The 27,965-nt window shown below is 41.0% G+C and overlaps 1 protein-coding gene across 6 annotated transcripts in view; it reads right to left on the bottom strand.

The window, feature by feature from the left end:
- Nucleotides 1-27,965, bottom strand: part of PALLD (palladin, cytoskeletal associated protein) — a 321,293-nt gene that overhangs the window by 4,416 nt on the left and 288,912 nt on the right. For all 6 annotated transcript variants that reach the window (XM_024194956.1, XM_024194963.1, XM_024194971.1 and 3 more), the window contains 5 exons: nt 21,286-21,435; nt 8,957-9,051; nt 6,080-6,212; nt 3,189-3,396; nt 1,475-1,640 (listed from right to left, as the gene is read on the bottom strand). In XM_024194956.1, coding sequence (XP_024050724.1) covers nt 1,475-1,640; nt 3,189-3,396; nt 6,080-6,212; nt 8,957-9,051; nt 21,286-21,435 — 752 coding nt within the window. The remainder of the gene's footprint in view (nt 1-1,474; nt 1,641-3,188; nt 3,397-6,079; nt 6,213-8,956; nt 9,052-21,285; nt 21,436-27,965) is intronic.

Raw genomic sequence — 27,965 nt, 5'->3', positions numbered from 1 at the left:
CTGTCTTGCTTTAAAAATTGTCAGGGATGGAGAATTTACCACAGCCCTTGGTAAACTGTTCCAATGACAAAATGTATATCCTATTTCCAGTCTGGAGTTGTCTAGCTTCAACTTCCAGCCATTGGATTGAACATTTCCTTTCTGTTTAGATAGATGAGCCATTGTTAAATATTTGTTCCACAGTAGTACTTACAGACTGTACACAAGTCATCCCTTAGCTTTCCCCTTATTATGCTAAATAGCTTGAGCTCATTGAGTATGTCACTATAAGGCATGTTTTTTAATCCTTGTAGCTTGTCTCCAAAACCCTCTCCAATTTATCAGTAGCCTTTGTGGACAGCAAAACTGGATAATCCAGCAGCGGTCACACCAGTGTGAAGTACAGAGGTAAAATAACATCTCTACTCCTATGCGAGATTCCCATTTATGCATCATAGGATCGTCTTTAGTTCTGTTGGCCACAGCATCACATGGGGAGCTCATGTTCAGCTGATTATCCACAACAGTTCCCAAATCTTTTTCAGGCACTGCTTCCTAAGATACTTACAGAATGGGGGACTATGTCCTATATTCTTTGTTTCCAGATGTATATGTTTACATTTACACAATGATTGTGGGAAACAGTCACCTTGGAATGGGATTCACAGAAGCCACTGACAGGCACCTCCTGCTGCTTGAATCCTCAACTGCAAACCCTCTCTTAGCATTAGGCACCCATGCTGGGTTGGGGTGGGGGGAAGCAACCTCATACTCTCTAGCCCAATGGTTAGGGCATTTGCCTGAAGGAAACATCTGGTTCAAGACCCCCCTCTACTTGAAGGGGAGAAGGGATTTGAACTGGGATCTGCTGCCTCCTAGGAGAGTGCTCTAACCATTGGGCTATTCTGACATGGGGCTCCTTCAGCCTCTGCTGTTGAATCCTTTCCACTGTGAATAAATAATTAAATTCATTGGAGTAGGCACACTGGATACTGGCTCTCCCACATCCCAGTTGAGAACCCTCACCCCTAAGTTCCAAGAGAGGTCATCCTCCTCCTACCCCCCACTCATTTTGAGTAAGTCCCCCCACAAATAGCTCATTTGCTAAGTGGGCTCAGAGTTTACCCTACAGGCTTGTGAATCTTCCCCTCATGGGCGAACCACTGGGACATAAGTGTTTGTATGTCTGCCATGGGGCAGCAGTGCTCATGCTCAGAGGCAGAAACATAGGGAACTTTCACTGCAAAAAATTAAGCATAGAATGAGTTTAGGTGCCTACAGGGTTTGGGGGTAGCTGAGTGGGGATTTTGTGAATCCCAGGAGGGTCTGATTCTGTGATTTAGGTAGCTAAAGTGGCAGTTAGGCACCTTTAGTCCCTTTGTGAACCTTGCACTAAGTATTCTTACAACCTCATAGCCCCTGAAGGTTATTTCAGTCATGATTTACTTTGATCTTTGTCAGTGAGATTAATTATATAATACTAAACTGCTCTAACCTCACTCTTTCAGTGTTGTAAGTAAGTGACTCATTCTCTTTCTTCCAAAATATCTGAGGATATGGCACCCCAGAGACTCGGCACTCCAGTCGCACGGGATATCCATCAGCCACTCCTGTGTTCTGTAGCTTCTCTATAAACACAGGTGGCTTGTGTTCTTCCTTAGCTGTGAAAACACCGTAGAAATGGCAACAATATTTACAGTGACAACATTCTATTACCATTCAGCCTCCATTGCAGTTATTCAGTTAAATGGTAGAAGATTTTAAACCACTACTTAGTGGCAGTAAACTTTTAAAAATAATTGCATTAGACCCGCACCTGCTTCAGGGAAGTAAAACTTGTCCTGTCTATGACTTTAATAGGAGAAAGATGGGTTCTAATAGAGCACGGTGAAATGCTTAAGTTCTCAGTTCAGCTGAACAAGGCACACTCAATATTGTCAAATGAAAGGGGCTTCATTTTTGGGATCCTATGAGGTGTGCCCATTAGCTGGCAAAACTGATCTCATACAGATATTATTTGAGCTCTCTCTTAGTTTGGCAATCTAGTCTGGTTTGTGGTCTCCATTATTGCCTCAAGTGGACTTCAGACAAATGTAGTAGCATATCTTTTGGCTGATTGTGCACATACACAAAAGGAATTTGGGATAAAATTTCTTCTTTGCCCAGCTGACCATCAGCATATGCTCTGCACCGTGGCTAATTGTTCACCAATAAAATATTTTAACATAAATAGTGTCATTTCAACTTATTCCTCTTCCATATAGTCTTTTGAATGTCCTGTGACCATGGGCTCCAGGAGCTGATATGACCAACACCCCCCCAATATGCAAAACAAAAACACCCCACTAAGACTAGACAGTCCAGTACCCCCCTCCCCCGCATCCTATTTTGTATAGATGCTTAGGCTGTGCTCCTCACCATAGTATCTGAATGCCTTCCATTAGTGCATTAAGGGATATGATTAACATCTGTCACATGATTTGTTTTCTCATACCCTCTCTCGAGGAGGAAGGACTTCATTTTATCCTTTTTAAATGTTACCTTTTAGTTTCCTTGCTGTCCTATTGAGTTTCAAGCTCTCCTTCTCTCAATCAGCCTGATAGGCTGCTACATACCTATCCGATCCCCAAGCACTTGCTGTATCCCTGCAAAATACAGTGTTAATACTGGAGCTATTGCAAGGAGCTGGCTGAGTTGTGTTTAGCACAGAACTCAAGAGACGGGGGCAAACTTAGCTAAATGTTTGGGCACCATTGCTTTCCCAGTATCAACTGGTAATGACTATTCTGCTGGCTGCAGTGCCTTCTGGCCCTCTCTCTCTTCCCAGCATACCCCCTATTCTTGAGTGGCAAGTGGAACAGAGCCAGAGTTTTCTTTCTACCAGGAGTATCTTCATCTGTCAGTTTAATGGCAGTTTTATAGCCCCTCTGTGTTTCTGGAGAGGCACAAAGGGGTCAGAGCATTGACAAGGATCTGGTTCAAAGTAACAAATGCAGTTACACATCTCTTTTCACATTTGTAACCATGCACTATATGCATTTATTTGAACATATGATAGTTCAAATACTCACCTCCTGGAATTAATGAGATACTAATTTTAGTGGGTAATAATTCCATAGTCTTTCCTAGAGAGCTTCAACTTACATTTTCAATATTTCATGTACACCTCCAACAATTTTCAACATGTAGTCTTAGCATGAAGAGATTACCTGCAACAATGAGCTCCAGGCTGAATGTGTTTTGACCAGCTCGATTGGTGGCAATGCACGTGTAGATTCCAGAATCCCTAGCCGTGACTGGCTCTATGATCAGAGAGTGTACACCGTTCTCACGCACCAACATTTTATGAGAACTGTCAGGACGAATTGGTCTTCCACTGAGTTGCCAGCTTAGATCTGGAGTTGGTAATCCACTGACCTTAAATATAAACAGAATGGAACAGAGTCTTAGCAATACAGAACAGTAGGGAACTCCTTATTTCATACCGCAGAGAAAAAGGAGGAATGTTTCTGCAAGAAAATTTATGTGTCTGACAAAATACAATGGACCAAATGTTGCCCTCAGTTACACACAGGAGCACAACTGGGTCAAATTACACCTTGTACAATGCCATAGGTTTCAATGGGATCCCAGGAATGACTGAATAGATATAAGCATTAAAATATATCTTGAATCTAAGTAACAAAGTAATAGATTACAGAACAAAAGGTTGGATATCACCTGTCATCTTTTTGGAATGTTGCCCTTGATTCTGAATGAGAAAAGAAACTTTCAGAATTCTTTTCTTGTGGGAAATTTACAGACAAAGGACGACAACTGGTTTGTGAAGCAATTCTTCCTTCAAAAAACCAACCCGTTGGTAATCTGTTATTGAACTCCAAATTCGATTCCAGTTATGTATTGCTTATTATAGACAATGCCATCTACAGAACTTTGTATTCAGATGGTTTGAACCATCGACAAACTGTTGAAAGATGTTTCATCAACAATACGTACTACTTAGGAAAATAAGAGTAAGATATTGTATTATGAGAAACTAATTATGTTTAAAAGTAAACAGCTGAAGTCTGAATTTTAATTAATTATCTTATACAAAGTCACAAGTCTCTCTACCAAGCTAAGTTTCGGTCCTACCTTTGTAAGATTTCAAACAGACCAAAATGGGCTAAAAGGATTGGTGGCCAACAGGCATTGTGTGTTTGTTAGATTCACATCTCTGTTCACATGGACGTGCATGTCCAGTTTACACAACTGAGTTGTAGAAGTCATTCTCTCTGAGCTAAGAGAGTGGCTCAAAGTGCCTCTTTCGACTCAATGTTTAGGCCCTCATTCAGTCTCTTCGAGAGAGTCCATTTTCCTTTTACTAGCAGAGTCACTTCACATGAGTACAACAGAGAACTGACCCTTAAGCTGTACACTGGAAAGATCATTTGGCCTTTGTTTTTATAATAACAGTATGGAGGTAATATTCTCAACTAACACATGAAAAGGGGTTAGGAGAATAACACTATGGTACTGCTGTTATTGGAGGGAAAAGGTTATCTCCTTTCATGCTTAGAACCAAATCAAGGTGAACTGGTTCACTGAAATGGGTGCAGCTGGACAAGAAACTCTCTTAAAAAGGAAGAAGTGATTGAAACAATCTGTAATTTACAAAGGAATACTTTACAATGACACTAATTTATATAAGTTTTTAACCCTCTGGGACCTTCAGGATGAAAGCCACTACAGAAGGGATGAATCAGGCTAGCAGCAGTTCTCTACACTAGCCACTCTGTTCATTCACGTTTATTTTTCTTAACAGGGCAGGTGACCTGTGTAGGAAATGTCTCTCTTTTTCTATATACATAGGCACATATACATACAGAGTAGTAGGTTGAAAATAAGTTTTATAAAGGGAAGATGTTGAATGCTTTAATGCTTGCTTGAAAAAAGAGCAAAAAACTTCAAATTACCATGTGTACTTAGAGCAGATGATATCACTGAAACCTGCTGTCTCACTCTCAGTTAAAAAGGGCCACTGAAGTTGGTTAGGATAATATTTTATATAGAATATGTACTATGTGGTGAAGAATGTCCCTTGGAGCATTCAAAGTCACAGTCATTGCTTATGTAGGCTCTACAACCTGTGAGTCTTAGGGCAGGTCTTCACTACGGGGGGGGGGGGTCGATTTAAGATACGCAAATTCAGCTACGCGAATAGCGTAGCTGAATTCGACGTATTGGAGCCGACTTACACTGCTGTGAGGACGGCGGCAAAATCGACCTCCGCGGCTCCCCGTCAATGGCGCTTACTCCTACCTCCGCTGGTGGAGTAAGCGCGTCGATTCTGGGATCGATTGTCGCGTCCCGACGAGACGCGATAATTCGATCCCCGAGAGATCGATTTCTACCCGCCGATTCAGGTGGGTAGTGTAGACCTAGCCTTAGTTACTGCAGAGGGGAGCACACACTGAGACAAATATTATTCTCAGAGCTGTGCTTACTGACTTCTTGTGTAAAACTAAGGGGGTGGGGGAAGAAGATTATTCCTATTAGTGAGCTGCCCCTCCCTGTCAGCACAGGGCTCAATGGCTGCTCATCATAGGAGCTGATTCTGTTGCAGTCTATTAGCCAGGAAGGAACTCGTGCCATGAGTACAGCAAGGTGGCATTACCCTAGTCACTAACTGACTTGCATTCCTTCTAATAAACTGAAGTACGTTTAGTCATGGTTTTCATGGACCTCAAAGGCCAGCTGTGGGCTGTAGGAAATGCTGTGACTCACCTTCACCTTTTGGATAAATCAATAATACAAACTCACATGTTTGAAATTTTGTCAAAGTATCACTTAACTTTCAAGCTGGCTTTATTCTAAGAAGAAATACTGAGATTCTTCTTTACATCTTAGTCCCCTCCTCCCACCTCCACAAGGGTGGGCCCCAATTGGAGGCTTTGCCAAAGGCCAAGTCTGAATCCTGTGTTTAATTCTGCCTCCTTTGTGTACCTAGAATTCCCACTGAAATCTGAGGTGCATGAGTATTACAGGATACAGCTGAATTTGAACAGAGTTCCCTCTCTGGTTCAACAGAAACACTAATTAAAACAAACTTAATACTTGCCTTGCAGTCCATTCTGCAGAGTTTTCCTTCTTGAACAATCAGGTCTCCAGGAGCCTGCAGGAAATGAGGTCGGAAGAATCGTTCCTGAATTGGTTCATTTTCATCACCACTGTCCCTTGATCGAGATCGAGGTCTTAAAATAATATATGAAATACATTTGTTTATTAGGCATTTCCCCATGTTTTCTGATGAAACTGAAGAACCAAATTCAGATGTCAGACTGCTATAAATGTAGCTTAACTCCATTGGATCCCATTGTAATAATTCCATATTTACACCAGCATAACAGAGCAGAATTTGGCTCAAAAATCAACGAAATGTGACTCTATTTATTAATTTGATTCAGTCTACATTTTGTAGCAAAGATATGAAGTAGAAAATTATCTCATTCACACGGAATATCATGTTAGGTAAGTCAGTTTGTTTATATACATAGTAATATGTTTTAGTTTTCATTTATTCTGTAGTTTAAATCAGTGAAAGAAAATGTACAAGAATTTTGGTAATACTTTATATTTACAGCCACAACTCTGCTTTAGTCTTTCATACATCTGAAACCCTCTCTATTACTGATTAAGCCAGAAAATCTGTACTGTCAATAATTATATTTACCTTTAAGAAAATAGTAGAAGCTAAAGACTATCACAATTCACAAATATATTCGGTTCCACATTAGATTTTCCATTATTATCTTCTCTTATTTGTTACTAGTTAAAGACATTTATTTTACATTTACATTAATGTGAATTAAATTTTATTCATCTGCTCTGGAGGATTATTCTTCACTAAACAGTTATCTGTTTGTGATATTTATAATCATTTCCAAAGCAACTCATTCTGCTGTAAGAAGAATGAGAATGTAGCTCATAAGCAACACAAACTAAAGAACAAAAGATCTTGTGACATTAAACTGTTCTTAGTAAAAATAAAAGAACATGGGAAGAAAAATGCAGAAAATATGACCAATCAGCAGATTTCCTCCACCCAAAATACAGTTTTCTGTAATTTCTGTGATCAGCAGTTCTTGCCCATTAATTTATTGTACCCTTGTCTGTGGCTAACCAGTTCCTTTTCAATTGAAAGTAACAATATTTCCATTATATAAGTAACTTATTTAGCAAAAAGTTCTTTTTGCAATCTCTGTAAAGTCCTATTTTACTTACTAAATTTAAAAATATGTAATTAAAAATGAGATTTGTGGCCAGTTTCTGTCCTCTGCTACAGTCATGCAGCTCCAATGAATTCATTTCTTCTATGGCCAAATTCTGCCCACAGTGCAACCCTACTGCAACAAACTGTAATGGAATTCATTTGGCCAATAATATTTGCATGGCTCTGAAAGTGAAATTCTGCCTTCAGTTAGCATGTACTAGAAGTTTATTTTGCATATCAATCTTCATATCTGACTGTTTCCATTTCTTTTTGTCTTGGAGAAATACAAATATTTTTGGACGGGCTCAAAAACCAGAGAGCTCTTTTAAAGAACATAGCCAGACTGATCTCTGTTGCTTAGTGTTCTCTGTTTCTTCGTTTCCTCTTTTCTTTCCCTCTCATGCATCTGCATGTTCCCGTCTCCCTAAATTTTAAGTGCCCCCCCAGCCCCTCCAAAAGGCTTTTACGCTGTCTTCTCTAGAAGTTAGTGACCTGCAGGCTCCTTGCAGCTCTGACCCACAATTCCTAGTGGCAGCTCTTCCTGTCACAGATGAATAAGGGGCTTTTAATTGCAAAGGTGCTGATTCAGTGCAACGAGGGATATTGAATATCAACCTACTGATGAATCAGTGGCTGTGCAGTCCTGAAATAGCTCCTCCACTGCATTTACTATGCAAAATGAACATAAAACTAGCTTTTGTGGCCTAATGACAGTGTGCAACACACTGCTGTGGAAAGGGTTTGAATTCAGGCCTTGATATCAGCTCCTTGTTATTCCTGGGCCTGGAACTTTATGGAGGCAGTTTGCATAGCACTAGGTGAGGGTGGGCGAGACGTGCTTTTCAACACTTGAGTGACCGCCTTTTGGCCAACTCAGGAGTGAGGCTTATGAGAGAAAAATGCATCACAAGCCTCCTTGTCCAGAAATAAGGATTAGGTAACATGAAGAATTCTGAGAAAGGAGGAAATAAAGTGGAGAAATAGGGTGGGGAATCTGAGAATCATCCTCATAAACAACTGGCCACGGTTTTATCAGGACTTTTTAGTATCTAATTTAATATTTAGCAGGGCTCTGTTTTCCGTGCAGTATTAGCAACTGAGGAAGTATATATGGTACAAACTGTTCATGTGAGCAAAAAAATCCATTAATTTCATCCTGAATGTAGTAATTAGTGCTGTCATATCTACACTCTGTGTTGTAATTGGCAGCTGATGGCAAGATACTGCAGAGGGCATAACCAATGAACAGAACGAATATATGCCACCACAGCAGACACGTGAACTGGGACCCTCTACTTGGTTAACCAAAATGGTAGAATTCTTTCATTGACCTAGCTGCATATACTGTGATGGTTAGGGTGACCTAGCTACATCGCACAGGGCATGACATTTTTCATAGCCCTGAATGATGTAGCTAGGTTGACCTAAGTTTTAGGTGTAGACCTGGACTGGGACAAGATGCAGCAAGTGAACATGGCAAACAAGGAAGGGGGGGAGGACAAGGGTTAAAAAACTAAGATCACACGATTGTATAAGTTGCCTGTTGTACATCTGATGGCGCCAAAAGTTATAGGGATTTTTGGATACAAGAGAAGATTAGGTTTCTTCCTGTGTGCCATATTGCACATATACTTTCTTCCCAACTCTCTAATCTTGCCAGCACCTTTGTGCAAAATATGTTTAGCAGCTGCAGTGATGAATGTGTAAAGAAAACATCTGTGGTACCTTCTGATATGAGGCTGGCTGGGGGGTGTTCGAGGACTCCGTCCTCTCTGATTGACAGCCTGAACCATCAACCTTCCAGTACAGCTTATTCTGCCCTGTTACAAACATTGAGGTGGGGAAAAAACAAATTATTTTATTAAAAATAAACAATTTTAACAGAATAGATTTCCCCAAAACACTAAACAAACATGTTAATAGATGCCCAGAGCCTGAAGTTCACTTGTTGGTGCCAACTTTTACAGATGCCTTGCTTTCAAAATCTTTTCTTCCATAAAAAGGCAGTTCCCATCAGAATTAGTTAACATACCAACTGCCAACAATACTTTCCCTGTTTTTACAGCTAGCAATCCAACTCTGAACACACTGAAGCAACTCTATGGTTACAAAAAATGATCAGTAAAAAGTTATGAGGTCTACTTTATTGTATCCTACAAGGTAACCCTTTCAAGAGGGGGAAATTTCTGCACTATCTGGAACACAGTTTGTACAGATAGCAGTGAGGTACCTATTGCCTGTAGAACAAAGTATTTAGACATATTGCCATTTTCCTTTATGCTGCTAAATGGTCCAGCTGCTGACTCTGCTCTCGCTGATGGACCATTTAGTAATGCTGCTGACTGTTCTTACCATCAGCATAACATTCACATTGATTCTTAGTTATCTAGTAGTAAAATTATCCATCTGCTACACCGGCTATAAGTCACACCCAAAATATACCTAACAAACTTTATATGCAGAGCTAAGAGCTTGTGGCAGCTCAGTCATTGTTTTGTTTGCACCACTGATGTCTTCATATACAGAAAAGAAGTTGTATTGCATAAAATCAGAAAGCAGGAGAAAAAAAAAGCAGTCACCTTGAAATACAATTATTATTGATAGATAACATGTATACGTGCTGCTTTACAAAATGTACCACACAAGGAATTTTATTTCCAGTACTCATGAAGCAACATCTCTGTGAGAAAGGTTGTTACCAGTAAAAAATATGGATTTCTGGACAGCTGTCTGCACATTTCACAGGACAGTGGGAAATCTAGGTGTTGGCGTGTCCATTCAACTTCGCTAAACAGACGTAAGTAGCTGTTTGGGCTCTCAGCCATAGATGGGATGAAAACAGGATTTCAAAGTAACCAAAAAGCTTCTAAGTTTTTGAAAGATTTTAGTTCACTAAAAAAACAGAATACATATTTGTGCATTTCAAGTGCTTTTTTGTTGGTTGTATTAAAAGCCGATTCTCCACCAGTGTCTACCATCTTCAACAAGACCCCTAAGCACTAAGTATTTGCTTATCCAAGTTAACAGAAATTGCTGAAATTTCTCATAGACATCGCATAAATATATTTGTTTGGTCCAGTGGGTAAACATTAATGTTCCCAACTACCAAACAAGAGACTGCTGATGTTCCAGCAGATAGCAGCATCCGGCCAGGATAAGGATCGGACTATCACTGAGGCAGTAAATTAGGTGATAACGGTAAGACATAACTTACTCCTTTCCCTCTGAAATATCTATAGAATTGCAGGTTACAAAGGAGTAGTGGCAAGGGGAGAAACCTCAAGTTCTTCCAGAAGAAGGGTAGGATTTAATATATCTTAGGAGGGATAGTTCCTGCGGTGGGGCTTCTAAGGCCTAGACCTCCTCCTTCCTGGACTTTTTCTGAGGACACTGCTGTTGTGGACACCCACATGGAGTGCTAGAAATCATATCATTGGGAATTTCTGTGCTATTCCAACATCTTTCCTGTGCAGTAAACATGGTACATAGCATCCATTATGATGTGAAAAGTGTGTGATATTCCTTTTACATTTCTAATAGTTGTATGAGCTGTGACAGATTTGGAGGTGCCCTGTGATAATTAATGAATACAGTATGTTGGTCTGGGTATTGGGGTGTTTTTGTAGGACTTTGGTTTAACTCAACAGGAGTCTATCTGGAAAAATGGCAGGAAAGAGACCACCACCTCAAGATAAGTCACTGTACCAGGGCCTCCTTGGTCCTGCTTCTGTCTCTGTGTACAAACCACGCAGAGACCCTGGTGCTGGTCCAACACCCAGTGCAGTTTATTTATAATTGAGTCCCACTATCTTCACAGCGTACCTAGCGCCTTTACAAGCAGAGGGAGAGCAATCTCTCTCTCACTGCCTGCTTTTTCCCCTTTTCACTTCCTTCCTGTGCCTATTTGTGGGCTCTGGCTAATGGCTTACTTAGCCTTACTGCACTGCCCCATTCACAAATTAGGCACAGGTCTGCCTCATCAGCTCCAGAGTGCTGACTTCATACCTAGCACTCTGTCACAGCCACCCTTTCAGCAAACACTTGAGAGTTGTTAAAGGACAATACCAGAATCACTGGCTCTGAGTACTCGTATGGTCTGCTGCTGAGCCTACAGGACTTGTTTTGACAAGATGGGTCAAAGCTTGGGGACACAGAAGAACAAAAGAACTATAGCATGGTTTGAAATGAACCTCCTCTCCAGAGAGGGGCTGTAGTTGTTTGGGAGAAGCAGACTGAGATACAGGACCCTATTGGGGCTGTTTGAACAAGTTAGACCCGTCTTCATTACCATCAGGTAATGGTAAATGTTTAGGTCACAGACATACGTGTAGACAATTTTAAAAAATCCTTTCCCCCTTACGCTTTATTCCTACTACCAAAATAAACAATGCCTTTGTTTTAAGAAAGCTGTCTGATCACTATATACACCAGGAGGGTCAGGGCAAAACTGGGAGGCAAGATCAAATCAGTATCTTAGATGCCTATATACGAATGCGAGAAGTATTCCTGGTAATAAGCAGGAAGAACTGGAAGTGCTAATAAATAAATACAACTATGACATTGTTGGCATCACCGAAACTTGGTGGGATAATACACATGATTGGAATGTTGGTGTGGATGGGTACAGCTTGCTCAGGAAGGATAGACGGGGGGAAAGGGAGGAGGTGTTGCCTTATATATTAAAAATGTACACACTTGGACTGAGGTGGAGATGGACATAGGAGACGGAAGTGTTGAGTCTCTCTGGGTTAGGCTAAAAGGGGTAAAAAACAAGGGTGATGTCATGCTAGGAATCTACTACAGGCCACCTAACCAGGTGGAAGAAGTGGATGAGGCTTTTTTTAAACAACTAACAAAATCATCCAAAGCCCAAAATTTGGTGGTGATGGGGGACTTCAACTATCCAGATATATGTTGGGAAAATAACACAGCGGGGCACAGACTATCCAATAAGTTCTTGGACTGCATTGCGGACAACTTTTTATTTCAGAAGGTTGAAAACGCTACTAGGGAGGGAGCTGTTCTAGATTTGATTTTAACAAATAGGGAGGAACTCATTAAGAATTTGAAAGTGGAAGGCAGCTTGGGTGAAAGTGATCATGAAATCACAGAGTTCACAATTCTAAGGAAGGGTAGAAGGGAGTACAGCAAAATAGAGACAATGGATTTCAGGAAGGCGGATTTTGGTAAGCTCAGCTGATAGGTAAGGTCCCATGGGAGTCAAGACTGAGGGGAAAAACAACTGAGGAGAGTTGGCAGTTTTTCAAAGGGACACTATTAAGGGCCCAAAAGCAAGCTATTCCGCTGGGTAGGAAAGACAGAAAATGTGGCAAAAGACCACCTTGAATTAACCACGAGATCTTGCATGATCTAAAAAATAAAAAGGAGTCTCATAAAAAATGGAAACTAGGACAAATTACAAAGGATGAATATAGACAAACAACACAGGAATGCAGGGGCAAGATTAGAAAGGCAAAGGCACAAAATGAGCTCAAACTAGCTACAGGAATAAAGGGAAACAAGAAGACTTTTTATCAATACATTAGAAGCAAGAGGAAGACCAAGGACAGGGTAGGCCCACTGCTCAGTGAGGAGGGAGAAACAGTAACAGGAAACTTGGAAATGGCAGAGATGCTTAATTACTTCTTTGTTTCAGTCTTCACCGAGAAGTCTGAAGGAATGCCTAACATAGTGAATGCTAATGGGAAGGGGGTAGGTTTAGAAGATAAAATAAAAAAAGAACAAGTTAAAAATCACTTAGAAAAGTTAGATGCCTGCAAGTCACCAGGGCCTGATTAAATGCATCCTAGATACTCAAGGAGCTAATAGAGGAGGTATCTGAGCCTCTAGCTATTATCTTTGGAAAATCATGGGAGACAGGAGAGATTCCAGAAGACTGGAAAAGGGCAAATATAGTGCCCATCTATAAAAAGGGAAATAAAAACAACCCAGGAAACTACAGACCAGTTAGTTTAACTTCTGTGCCAGGGAAGATAATGGAGCAAGTAATTAAGGAAATCATCTGCAAACACTTGGAAGGTAGTAAGGTGATAGGGAATAACCAGCATGGATTTGTAAAGAACAAATCGTGTCAAACCTATCTGATAGCTTTCTTTGATAGGATAACAAGTCTTGTGGATCAGGGAGAAGCGGTGGATGTGGTATACCTAGACTTTAGTAAGGCATTTGATATGGTCTCGCATGATATTCTTATCGATAAACTAGGCAAATACAACTTAGATGGGGCTACTATAAGGTGGGTGCATAACTGGCTGGATAACCGTACTCAGAGAGTAGTTATTAATTGTTCCCAATCCTGCTGGAAAGGTATAACAAGTGGGGTTCCGCAGGGGTCAGTTTGGGGACCGGCTCTGTTCAATATCTTCATCAGCAACTTAGATATTGGCATAGAAAGTATGCTTATTAAGTTTGCAGATGATACCAAACTGGGAGGGATTGCAACTGCTTTGGAGGATAGGGTCATAATTCAAAATGATCTGGACAAATGGGAGAAATGGTCTGAGGTAAACAGGATGAAGTTTAATAAAGACAAACGCAAAGTGCTCCACTTAGGAAGGAACAATCAGTTTCACACATACAGAATGGGAAGAGACTATCTAGGAAGGAGTACGGCAGAAAGGGATCTAGTGGTTATAGTGGACCACAAGCTAAATATGAGTCAACAGTGTGATGCTGTTACAAAAAAAGCAAACATGATTCTGGCATGCATTAACAGGTGTGTTATGAGCAGACACGAGAAGCCATTCTTCCGCTCTACTCTGCGCTGGTTAGGCCTCAACTGGAGTATTGTGTCCAGTTCTGGGCACCGCATTTCAAGAAAGATGTGGAGTAATTGGAGAGGGTCCAGAGAAGAGCAACAAGAATGATTAAAGGTCCAGAGAACATGACCTATGAAGGAAGGCTGAAAGAATTGGGTTTAGTTTGGAAAAGAGAAGACAGAGGGGACATGATAGCAGTTTTCAGGTATCTAAAAGGGTGTCATAAGGAGGAGGGAGAAAACTTGTTCATCTTAGTCTCTAAGGATAGAACAAGAAGCAATGGGCTTAAACTGCAGCAAGGGAGGTTTAGGTTGGACATTAGGAAAAAGTTCCTAACTGTCAGGGTGGCTAAACACTGGAATAAATTGCCTAGGGAGGTTGTGGAATCTCCATCTCTGGAGATATTTAAGAGTAGGTTAGATAAATGTCTGTCAGGGATGGTCTAGACAGTATTTGGTCCTGCCGTGAGGGCAGGGGACTGGACTTGATGACCTCTCAAGGTCCCTTCTTCCAGTCCTAGAATCTATGAAAACCACTGGTCACAGATTCCCAAAGGGAAAAACTGCAGGCACATGAGCCCTGTTGGGCCTGCTGGATAAGAATGGTGGATACATTGGGCACTGTAGACCAGGAGCCAATATAAGAGTGGGACAATTGCAGAATTCAGTCAAGAAAAGGCAGAAGCACAAGGACTGACACCTGAGGGGGTCCCCTCAGAGACCAGAAAGGGGACAGAGGTGCAGCTAGCCCTGCAACCATGATAAGAAGTCACCAGGAGCAGATGATATTCACCCAAGAGTTCTGACGGAACTCAAATGTGAAATTGCAGAACTACTAACGATAGTCTGTAACCTTTCATTTAAATCAGCTTCTGTACCAAATGACTGGAGGATAGCTAATGTGATGCCAATTTTTAAAAAGGGCTCCAGAGGTGATCCCGGCAGTTTCAGGCCAGGAAGCCTGACTTCAGTACCGGGAAAACTGGGTGAAACTATAGTAAAGAACAAAATTGTCAGACACATAGATGAACATAATTTGTAGGGGAAGAGTCAACATGGTTTTTGTAAAGGGAAATCATGCCTCACCAAGCTACTAGAATTCTTTGAGTGGATCAACGAGCATGTGGACAAGGGGGATCCAGTGAATATAGTGTACTTAGATGATTTTCAGAAAGCCTTTAACAAGGTCGCTCACCAAAGGCTCTTCAGCAAAGTAAGCTGTCATGGGATTTGAGAGAAGGTCCTCTCATGGATCAGTAACTGGTTAAAAGATAGGACTTAATGGCTAGGAATAAATGGTCAGTTTTCATAATGGAGAAAGGGTCTGTACTGGGACCAGTCCTATTCAACATTCAAAATTTGCAGATGATATAAAACTACTCAAGATAGTTAAGTCCCAAGCAGACTGCAAAGAACTACAAAAGGATCTCACAAAACTGGGTGACCGGGCAACAAGATGGCAGATGAAATTCAATGTTGATAAATGCAAAGTAATGCACGCTGGAAAACATAATCCAAACTATACATATAAAATGATGGGGTCTAAATTAGCTGTTACCACTCAAGAAAGATCTTGGAGTCATCATGGATAGTTCTCTGAAAACATCCACTCAATATGCAGCAGCAGTCAAAAAAGAGAACAGAATGTTGGGAATCATTAAGAAAGGGATAGATAATAAGACAGAAAATATCATATTGCCTCTATATAAATCCATGGTATGTCCACGTCTTGAATATTGCATGCAGATGTGGTCACCCCATCTCAAAAAAGATATATTGGAATTGGAAAAGGTTCAGAAAAGGGCAACAAAAGTTATTAGGGGTATGGAACGGCTGCCTTATGGGGAGAGATTAATAAGAGTGGGACTTTTCAGCTTGGAAAATAGACAACTAAGGGGGGATATGATAGAAGTCTATAAAATCATGACTGGTGTGGAGAAAGTAAATAAGGAAGTGTTATATACTCCTCATAACACAAGAACTAGGGGTCACCAAATAAAATTAATAGGCAGGAAGTTTAAAACAAAAGGAAGTATTTCTTCACACAACACACAGTCAACCTGTGGAACTCCTTGCCAGAGGATGTTGTGAAGGCCAAGACTACAACAGGGTTCAAAAAAGAACTAGAGAAGTTCATGGAGGATAGGTCCATCAATGGCTATTAGCCAGGAAGGGCTAGGATGATGTCCCTAGCTTCTGTTTGCCAGAACCTGGGAATGGGTGACCGGGGATGGAACACTTGATGATTACCTGTTCTGTTCATTCCCTCTGGGGCACCTGGCATTGGCCACTGTCGGGAGACAGGATACTGGGCTAGATGGACCTTTGGTCTGACCCAGTATGGCCGTTCTTATGATATAAGCATGTATTTTTCCTGTCATAACCACAGATAAAAGATTGTGCCTTATACTATGCACAGTAATAAAATACAAAGTGTAATGTTGCTAATGCAAACCAGCTTCATTCTTGTGATTGTAATTTCATTTGTGTTATATACACAGCAAGCTCACTGCTAATTTTTCTTGTTTTCACCTGTTGGTAAACAGTTGGCTATGTAATAACTGTAGAACTTGTTTTGTCTTCTTGAGTGCCTGAAATACCTGGCAAAAAGCTTACATTTTATTAGAACATTTGATTTAATCTAAACAAGCAGTGAATTCCTATGTTCAGAAGGCTCCATTACAAAGGCCACAATGAAGTCAGCATGTACAGTGTTGTTTTTAGAAGAAAATTTGCAAAACAACAATTTTGTGTTTTGTATTGTGTATTAATTTTAAATGTATGGCTTTCATTATCATACAGGACTGAGCTACAGAGTCTAGATCTCAAACCCAACCACACCAAATCAAAATTATGCAGGTCAGACCAGATTATAATAGTTCTTTCTGGCCTTTGAATCCATGAAAACTTAGCCATGTTTAGATATGGGATTTTGGTTCATCCCATGGTTCAGGTATGAGTGGTTGAGTTGTATCAAATCCCTCTCAGTTTTATTGCACAAGATGAATCTGTATTTTAAAAGTAATTTCTGTTGTTCTAATATTGCAGTGTTTGCACTTTTTGGCTGTATTCTAAATTAGCGCTCCTTGAAAGACACTAAATATTTTCCATGAAACATTTTGAACAGAAAAAATTGTTTCATTCAAAATTTTTCCATGGAAATTTTCAACAAAATAACTCAAATGAGAATTTTTAATTCTTTCAGTTTCCCCCCTCCTTCTTCTCTTCCCTACTATTTTTCAGTGGAAAATAGGACAAAGGGGAAAAACAAATAACAAACAAAAGTAGATTTTAATCAAAACTAAATGAAAATGTTCATTTAGACCTGATTTGTTGAAAAATCAAAATATTCTGAAAGAAACTATTTTTTGGGAGGGGAATAATTTCTTTTTAAAAGTCATATTTTTTGTTAAAGAAAAATTTTGTTGACCATTTTCTACCTGCTCTTAGGTAACTGGAGCATATACAATACATAATATACCGAGCAGCTAACAAAGACAATCAAGTGATAGTTCAGGCTCACACTATATCCTTTGTGCATATTGTTTTGAGGGGAAGACACCACAGAAGATGGTAAGGACAGAGAATTTATTTTAACTGTAGTTATCAGCTGTGAGTGCTTTGTGGTGTAATGATAACAACAAAATTGTTTTGTAGTTATTTTCACTTTCATAGGTTGTATTTGCTCAAGAAATGAGAACAGAGTATTTGTAGAGGGTAACTTTTCTATTTGAGACAGTTTTTTTAAAAGTGTGTTACGTAAATGCTTTTGAAATATGTTATTAACGTCATAAAACAAATATTTATAGCAGAAAAATGCATTATTTTAAAAAATATATTAGCGCAACTTTAATGCTCCTGAAAAATCATGGATCAGGTGCCCTAAAGAGTGAAGTTACCTTTATCTATTGAATAACTACCACATGGGCAGCAATAGTGCCAAGCATCCCTGCATCAGTTTGCAGATGTACCTGAACTTTGGGCTCCACACTCATGTGTCTAGTAACATGGGTAATAAAAGGTGCCAACCACAATGTGGGCAGCCACTCACTAGGAACTGGATGGACTCCCGTAACAAAATTTCACATCGGTCACTAAATAGCTCTCAAAGGGTAATGAACTTTTAATTACTGCAGAGATTAGAATTGGAGAGCTAGAGGTGAAAGTCTCTGTATCCCCAATCCTCTGACCTATTTAGTCCACCAGACAAATACCTGTGTTACAATAAGTTACTGCACATGGCCTGTGAAAATGTTGAGTAATAAGACTATAAAAAACATCTGGAACCAGTAAGCCTCTATTTTAGGCATTATTATACATTAAGTTGTTGCTTGTGGGTAGTGAATTAACTCATTTCTAGCTAAATTTACTGGGATGTAGATGCAAGAGGGCATCCAGAAAGGGAAATTTAAAGGACTGGAAAGAATCTAGAATGGAAAACACTAACAGGAGGGTTAGGGAACTTGACAGTTTATGGTATTGGGAAGTGAAGAAACCATCGGTGAGGCATGATCTAGGACAAGATGGCCTGGAAAGTGGAGGGAAGATGGTAGCAGCAGAGGAAGGCCAGAGGGATAGCCAGTCAGATAGTGAGGGGGCACCTGATTGCTACTCCACTTTACAAAAAAAAGTAAAAGGAGGAAGAAAAACAGGAAGGAGTGAGAAGGTAAGGACCCACACCCACACTTACTGGCATTGGTAGGAGGCTAGCCATTGGGAGGTTACCAATATGTGTAAAGCAATGTTGAATGGGATAAAACACACAAAGCTGAGTTATTGGAGAATTTGCAAAACAAAGTTTGCTCCTCAGTTAAGATGTTCTATGCCAGGCTTTACAGTGAACCCAGTTTGTTGCCAGATTATAAATCCCAAATTTCAGGTTCCTATAGTGTAGATGCTTACACAATATTAACTACAGTATATATATATGCAAGAATGGTATATTTCCTTTTTCTTCTTCCAAGATAAGCTGGTAAATCCTACATGTGTAAATTTCACAATATCAATCCAGCTGGCATAGCTCCTTTATATCAACTAACTATATCTACATCATCTGAGGATTAGCTTCATTGCCTTTTATTTCTAGATTTGTTTGGCACTCATAAAATGAGGGGCTAATAGCACTGGCCAGAGTCCAGCAAAGTGCAGCAGCACTGTGTAACCTGTACTGACACAATTCTGCCAATCCACTAGAATCCTGTTTTGAGACCCACCCTCTGTACAGTGCTTTAATACATATTCATGTACTATGCTTTTCCTGGAAAGAAGCTGCTAATTTTGCCTATGTTTGCGGAAGCTTTGAGATGTGGACAAATTTCCATTAGCATTAGGAGGACAAGCCAAACTTATTTCCATGTATGATGACTTAACCAGCCTGGAATCCAAGTCTTCTGGTGTGAAAGGCTAGTGCATTAATCCACTGCTGCTCTTTGCCTCCACTGAACTGCTAAATGCATAGTAGAAATAAACTAATGCTGGGAGACCATTATATTTACTTGGGAATTACATTGTGAAGAAAGAACATAAAGGGCTGGGTGAACCATTTAGATGTTTTTCTATATTGCGTAATAACATAAACTTCCAAGTTTTCATCCAGGGGATCCAGAGGAGGATGCTTCTGGTTCTTGTCCAAAGTCAAGCAAACATGAGCACAAGATTTTCTCATTAGTTCACATAGCTGTTTTCTCAGACTCCAAAACAGGGAATAAAGCAGAACTTTTTACTGTATTAAAAAGTAGCATTATTAAATGCCATCCGTTGCCAATGATGATTGTCTGGGTCACATCTCTGTCATCAAATTGGTCAGTAGCCTCTTGGTGATATTCAGAGAAATAAACAAAAGTAGGTACTAAATGAACTTGTAAATCTCATCTAGTGACTGATCCAAAAAACCCCTAAGTTAATGGGAGTCTTTCAATTGACTTGCTTGGGTTTTGGATCAGGCCTCAAATGCTGAACCTAGGAGTTCTCAGGATGATGTTTCTACCTTGGTGCAGAGGAGTGTGTTATTTTTTTTTAATTCCAAACAAACCTGCTATCCGTTTGCATTATTTATCACGCAAATGGGTAGGTGTATTACTTAGTTATTGTACAGTGCTTTCTGTATGAAGGATGTTTCCAGCTTGTAAAGATTATCCAGGGACTTGTGAAACTATTTATATAATGTGGAAATAACATTTACATTTGAGAGTTTTATCCAATACAGTTTCTGGTATCAAGGTCTAGCTTAAAGCTACCATTTGTATATATGTTGCAACTTGAGGAGGTATTGACAGCTAAAAAGCTATGCAAAAATGGAAGTGTCATGCTAAGTAGCCTAGCAACGTGCATAACAGAGCACAACACTCCTGTTTAGATTAAGTTGTGTCTTAATGATAGAGTTTGTTATTTTACAATGTAACTATTTGAGAGTTGATCTTGGCAAGGTCCTCGGTGCTGCAGAATGCAATTATTCATTATTTCTCTAAGTTATGGCAATGCTTTGGTCTCTCATGGCTTGAATTCAAGCAGTGTTGCCTTCAGCTTGCTAAACTAGGAAAAAGTGGGTTGAAAAAATGACTTCCAGTGTTCTTAGCCTGTGACTTCAGGCTTTATGTCCACCGTGTTACTTTTTCCAATGTGTGTGATAATAGGTTTCTGTTATGCACCACAGCTTTAGTTTATTAGCTACTGCATATGTAAAGAATCACTCAGATTACAAAGCAATATCATGTGAGTTTCAGAAGAACATACAGTGAAGACCATGGGATGTTTCCTACACATCAGGCTGCCATATTACACATACTACATGCTATAATCCTTGGCTTTTATTAGATTGCATTTCAGCCTTAGTATTTTCATGTAGTTTTAGGTCCTGAATCGAAAAGCCTTACTCATAGTGAGAAGCACAACTGATCCACATAGTCCCATTGGTTTCAGTGGGACTAATTGTGTTAATAAGTGCTATCAGCGGAAGTGTAACCAACAGCTTAGCTGTGTTGAGTTACTTCTGCTGGGAACCTTGCCTATTTTACCTTGCATAATATTTACTTAAGGCATGCTCTGTCAAGACATTTAGACAGTGTCAGCTGAAGGCAAAGAAATGACAATGAAAAACAAACAAAATAACCATTCCATAGCATTTCTCCCTAAGCATAGCGGCACAGTGGTCCCACCCTGCTGATGAAGTCTAAGTATTACATACTTTAAGATGACTTCATCTCTAATTAAATTGCACAACTGTTAGAGGAGAGAGTTTACAGGAGCATGCTTATTCTGCAGCCAAACTTCCATTTACCTGGGGGTTGGCAGCCATGATAGTATAATTCCCATCATCATCCAGGGTGGAGGCTGTAGTGTGGAGAGAGCAGGTCCCATCCGGTTCTCTTTGAATTTTGTAGTGATCACTCCTTTTAGAGATCTGCTTCCCATCTTTGAACCAATAAATCTGTAGAAGAAAACAAAGGGTGGATGATCAGAAGTAGGTGGGTATTGTCGTCATTTCTCATTTAACAATGGTAGCAACTCTCAACTGTTGAAAACCTCACTAGTGTGGATAGAAAGAAAAACTCTTCCTATCCACTACTAAAAGGAGTACAGAACTGGGCTGGGTCCTGAATCCATGAACTGGATGTAATAAAAGTTTCAGTTACAGAAGTCTAATCTTCAGAAGGGAAAGCACAAACATTTACACAGGGAAGTTAGATTGGAGGGTAGTATTCGGTTTCCAAAAAGCAAGTGACAATTGAGCACTTACAGAAATGTTCCAGATCAAATAAATTTCCTGTATTTTATTTAAATCTGAAGTTGGAAAAATAATTTAAGAATATTAATGCTTTTTTTCCTAGTGGAAAAAAACCATGATGGTTACAGGAATGATTATTCTGATGAGTCAGTATAAAAACAAGTGATAATTATATTTTATAAGTCACACTTTTACTAGATGCCCATTTATGACCGTAAGCACCCCATAGTCACGCCCCACACAATTCTGTAATAATTTTTGTACAAAACATGCCTTGTGAGGTATCATTTGAAAGCTAATAACTCACTGATCATTAATGTTCTTGAATGATGTATGTACATGGTGGGTTTTAAGAGTTATAGGTACATGCTAGAATTATGACTAACGTGTGATTAAACCAGGCATGTCAGGGGGAGTTGGTGAACAGGTCTGCCTTAGACAAAGAAATGTAAATTTGATTGTCTGACCAGCCCAATCTTCAGGAAAAGACAATGAAGGTCCGTATTTACATATAAGCAGTAAACAGGCCCATTGAGACAGCAGGGGGACGAAAGAGCATGGAGCTTCTTTCATCACCAGACTCCATGTCGTCTTCTTCACAGCTTGAATAAACTTTACTTTGAGGGGTAATCCTCAGAAGAATCCATTTCAAAGGTTTACTGGTCTATCAAGGCAGGGGGGTCTGAACCTCAAGTGATAAGCAATTGAATCAACTGATAGTATACAATACTACTGTGTTATTTGCTTGTAACCCTTTCTAACATTATTCCTTTAGTTGGCATCACATAACCTATGCCCTATTGTTAATAAATTTGTTTTATTTTTACTATAAACCAACTCAGTGCTGTGTTTAAAGGGAAAGGTGTGTATTTACCTCAGTTAAGTTAATAGGCTATGATGTGCTTGTGTCTCTTTAAAGGAACAAACAGACATTATTATTTCTCTGAACTGTCCAGGAGAGGGCTGGACATTGCAGCACACACAGTTTTAGGAAAGTCTGGGACTTAGCGTGTGTTGGGGTCACACTGCAAGTAGTAACCAAGGCTGGTGGAAGCCAGAGTGGGGCTGTAGACAGGCTGCTGGGTTCAGGGCTTCTGAACCAGAGCTGTCTAGCACACAGGTATTTCAGAGTGCAACCTGCATGCTTGTAGGCTCATTGTGAATGTCCCACACTAGAAGATACAGCAGAAAAGCACTGTAAGGCATCTAGGGTTTCAGAGCAAGTGGTGACACAACCTCTCGCTGGCCTGGATTGCCTCCCGAGGCTCATCATACCCTTACACTGACCAGACTGAACCAAATAACCATGAAGAGGCATGTTACTCAAACTCACACTCCCCAGTTCAATATGTAATGTAACAACTTTTCTCTTTAAATTTTAATTGTTGAATAACATGCTTAATCATTCCCCAAAGAGACAGATATATCCCACCTTAATATAAGTGTAGGACTCACAATAATATTTAGACAATAATAGAGTGTTATCAAAATTTAATAGGCTTCTATAGAAATACTATAAAAATTTCATAGGAAATACCAACATTTTAAATCAAAGTATAGAACTTTAGAGAACTACATCCCAATTACACCTCTACCTCGATAGAACGCTGTCCTCAGGAGCCAAAAAATCTTAATGCGTTATAGGTGAAACTGCATTATATCGAACTTGCTTTGATCTGCCGGAGTGTGCAGCCCCGCCCCCCCGGAGCACTGCTTTATCGCGTCATATCAGAATTCGTGTTGTATCGGTGTATATAATGGCTTAAAGTTCTACAGAATGGTTAACTTCTCTATTAAAGAAGAGAGGACCTTTCTATAGGGTTTTAAATAGTTATATATTTTATTCTCAGGCTAATATGTAAGACCTGGTTGTAGTGTAGCATAAAAAGGGCCCTACCAAATTCATGGCCATGAAAAACACGTCACAGACCATGAAATCTGGTCTTCTGTGTGCTTTTACCCTATACTATACAGATTTCACAGGGGAGACCAGCGTTTCTCAAATTGGGGGTCCTGACCCAAAAGGGAGTTGCAGGGGGGTTATGGTATTACCACCCTTACTTCTGTATTACCTTCAGAGCTGGGCGGCCAAACAGCAGCAGCTGTTGCCCAGATGCCCAGCTCTTAAGGCAGCAGCCTGCCAGCAGCAGCACAGAATTAAGGGTGGCAAGACCATACTATGCCACCCTTACTTCTGTGCTGCTGCCTTCAGAGCTGGGTGGCCAGAGCGTGGCAGCTGCTGACTGAGGGCCCAGTTCTGCAGGCAGCAGTGCAGAAGTAAGGCTGGCAATATCATACCATGCCACCCTTACTTCTGTGCTGTTGCTGGCGGCAGCGCTGCCTTCAGCGCTGGGCTCCCGACCAGCAGCCGCTGCTCTCCAGCTGTCCAGCTCTGAAGGCAGCACCACCGCCAGCAGCAGTGCAGAAGTAAGAGTAGTGGTACTGCCAACCCCACGCCCCCAACTCCTTTTTGGGTCAAGATCCCAAGGCTTTCTTCCGGCAACTAACAGAAGTTACTAGATCACAGGCCCTGGTTCTCATGGGAGACTTCAATCACCCTGATATCTGCTGGGAGAGCAATACAGCGGTGCACAAGTCCATGCAGCCAGAAGCACTGCATCCGAGGGTGCTAAAGGAATTGGCGGATGTGATTGCAGAGCCATTGGCCATTATCTTTGAAAACTCATGGTGATTGGGGGAGGTCCCGGATGACTGGAAAAAGGCTAATGTAGTGACCATCTTTTAAAAAGGGAAGGAGGAGGATCCAGGGAACTACAGGTCAGTCAGCCTCACCTCAGTCCCTGGAAAAATCATGGAGCTGGTCCTCAAGGAATCAATTCTGAAGCACTTAGAGGAGAGGAAAGTGATCAGGAACAGTCAGCATGGATTCACCAAGGGCAAGTCTATTTGCCTTCTATGACGAGATAATTGGCTCTGTGGATGAGGGGAAAGCAGCGGACGTGTTATTCCTTAACTTTAGCAAAGTTTTTGATACGGTCTCCCACAGTATTCTTGCCGGCAAGTTAAAGAAGTATGGGCTGGATGAGTGGACTATAAGATGGATAGAAATCTGGCTAGATCGTGGGGCTCAACGGGTAGTGATCAATGGCTTGATGTCTAGTTGGCAGCTGGTATCAAGCGGAGTGCCCCAAGGGTCGGTCCTGGGGCCGGTTTTGTTCAATATCTTCATTAATGATCTGGAGGATGGCGTGGACTGCACCCTCAGCAAGTTTGCAGATGACACTAAACTGGGAGGAGTGGTAGATACGCTGGAGGGTAGGGATATGATACAGAGGGACCTAGACAAATTGGAGGATTGGGCCAAAAGAAATCTGATGAGGTTCAACAAGGACAAGTGCAGAGTCCTGCACTTAGGACGGAAGAATCCCATGTACTGCTACAGACTAGGGACCAAGTGGCTAGGCAGCAGTTCTGCAGAAAAGGACCTAGGCGTTACAGGGGACGAGAAGCTGGATATGAGTCGGCAGTGTGCCCTTGTTGCCAAGAAGGCTAACGGCATTTTGGGCTGTTTAGGGGCATTGCCAGCAGATCGAGGGACATGATCATTCCCCCCCACCCCGATCTGGAGTACTGTGTCCAGTTTTGGGCCCCACACTACAAGGAGGATGTGGAAAAATTGGAAAGAGTCCAGCGGATGGCAACAAAAATAATTAGGGGGCTGGAGCACATGACTTATGAGGAGACGCTGAGGGAACTGGGATTGTTTAGTCTGCAGAAGAGAAGAATGAGGGGGGATTTGATAGCTGCTTTCAACTACCTGAAAGGGAGTTCCAAAGAGGATGGATCTAGACTGTTCTCAGTGGTACCAGATGACAGAACAAGGAGTAATGGTCTCAAGTTGCAGTGGGGAAAGTTTAGGTTGGATATTAGGAAATACTTTTTCACTAGGAGGGTGGTGAAGCACTGGAATGGGTTATCTAGGGAGGTGGTGGAATCTCCTTCCTTAGAGGTTTTTAAGGTCAGGCTTGACAAAGCCCTGGCTGGGATGATTTAGTTGGGGATGGGTCCTGCTTTGAGCAGGGGGTTGGACTAGATGACCTCCTGAGGTCCCTTCCAACCCTGATATTCTATGATTCTGTGATAATTACAACACTGAAATTTCAGATTAAATAGCTGAAATCATGAAATTTACAATTTTTAAAATCCTATGACTCTGAAATTAACTAAAATGGACTGTGAATTTGGTAGGGCCCTAAGTATAGGACAAGAGTTCAAGACAGATGTAACCAGAAAAAAAAATCCATTTCATTTTTGTATCCATTCCATAAATCCAGTTTTTAAAAGCCTCCAGCACAAGCAAAAAGGAGATTTGGAAATTGTGACCAAAGTTTAAAAGTATAAAATTTTCAAAAGTGCTTTAGTCACTTAGGCCCAGATCCTCAAAGGTATTTAGGCCCCTAAATCCCATTGATTAATTGCCTAAAAACCTTTGAGGATCTGGGCCTTTGGTGCTTTTGAATATTTTACCCACGATGCCTAAAGTTAGAGGCCTAAGCCCATATTTAGGCTTCTAAATACATGGCCTCTTTTTCAAAAATGCTGACCGCTCAGCAGCTTCTGTTGAAGTCAATGAACGCTCAACATTTCTGAAAAAGAGGTCACTTAACTTAAGTGCCTGAATATGGGTGTAGGAGCTTAACTTAAGGCATTTATTTCTGAAAATTGTTCGCCCCTGTATGTGGCCTAGTTTTATTACAAAATGCCACTCACCACTAAATTTCAATTACCCATAATTAGGGCTCCATGTCTGTCCTGGAGGTTGTGGAAGTCACGGATTCTGTGACTTTCTGTGACTTATGCAGGGGCCAGTGTGGCTGACCCGAGGGCTGCCCAAACAGCTGGCTCTGGGGCCAGCTGCTCAGGTGGCCCCCGGCACAGCCACACCAGCTGCTGCTGGAGAGGCCCTGGTGACAGGGGGACTGCCCAGTGGCCTGGGCAACGGTCCCCGGACCCTGCCAACTGGTGCCGCTGGCTCCAGGTATTCCCCCCAGCAATGGCACGTCCCTCCAAGATTTAACAACAGGTATTTTTAGTACAAGTCATGGACAGGTCACAGGCCGTGAATTTTTGTTTATTGCCCATGACCTTTTACTAAAAATACCTGTGACTAAATCGTAGCCTTACCCATAACAGACCAGTAGCAACTGGTAAAAGTAGTAAATGCCAAAAGAGAGCAGGAGTATTCCATTTACATAAACATTTCAAGAAGTTGCAATTAGCAGACTTACCATTAGGGGTCTGTGCAGTTGAATCTAAGGAAATGAGAAAGCTCCCTTATGTAAACCTCTGTCATAAAAAGATGTACAGGTAAGTAAAGGAATTGTGGAATTACAGAGAGGAGCACTGGATAAAGTAGATCAAGATAGGAGGGGAAGCTCATTAATTCTGATGGCTGCCATTACCTGTCTCCACATTAAGCAGGAATGTGGTGCTGCATCATTTTGTAGTGATGAGAGGCAGCAAAAAGAAGAGAATTGGGTCAAGAAAATAAATGCATTTGACAGGGGTTCTTATCCCACAAAGGAGTCAGCAGCAAGCTAAGTAAAAGTGTGCTGGGATGCGCTACATCCCTGATGCTCCTCAGTGTCTGCTAGGATGGAGAATCTGTACTGATTCAAAAACAAAAAGGAGAGGGCCTTGAGCTCTACCCTGAAATATATGCTGTAAAAGAGATTTTATGTCAAATCTATGATGTATTTGTGTTTCCTTCCCTCTCCCTCCTCAAGGGAAGAGGGAGCTGCTGGGGCAATTACCTTCCTCTGGAGCTAGCCTGGAGAAATATCTTCCTTTGGAGAGGAGGTGAATAGAGAACTTGCGTCTGGGGCCATAATTCTGCCATTAGGTGCTCCTCTGACTGGTGGGAAAAACTGGGAGCTCCAGGAACAAGCTCCTCTCATGGCTAGGCAGTCCTCTCTTCATCAACCAGATAAGAAGGGAGGGGAAGTTCTCCCTCTGCTCTCCCTTACCTTAATGTCTGTAGAAAAAAGTTGGGGGCAAAGTAAGTCTAAAACCACCTATCTTATCTGCTTTGACTTTTTCCATTTTCTTTCTATGCCTGACAGGCTGCAACAGTGAGTACAAGGAGTATAGATGTCCTTGGAAGGCAGCTCCACCAACCCAGACAAAGGGCTTTGTGGGTTAATTCCCAGCTGAGGATCAGAAGGAGCTGAGGGAAACACTAGTGGCCAGAAGCAAATCAGGAGCAGGTTAGC

This window comes from Terrapene carolina, unplaced genomic scaffold (assembly GCF_002925995.2).
Source record: "Terrapene carolina triunguis isolate 2854851 unplaced genomic scaffold, T_m_triunguis-2.0 Scaffold66, whole genome shotgun sequence".
In the NCBI taxonomy this organism is placed as follows: Eukaryota; Metazoa; Chordata; order Testudines; family Emydidae; genus Terrapene; species Terrapene triunguis.
This window is presented reverse-complemented; position numbering and strand designations above follow the sequence as displayed.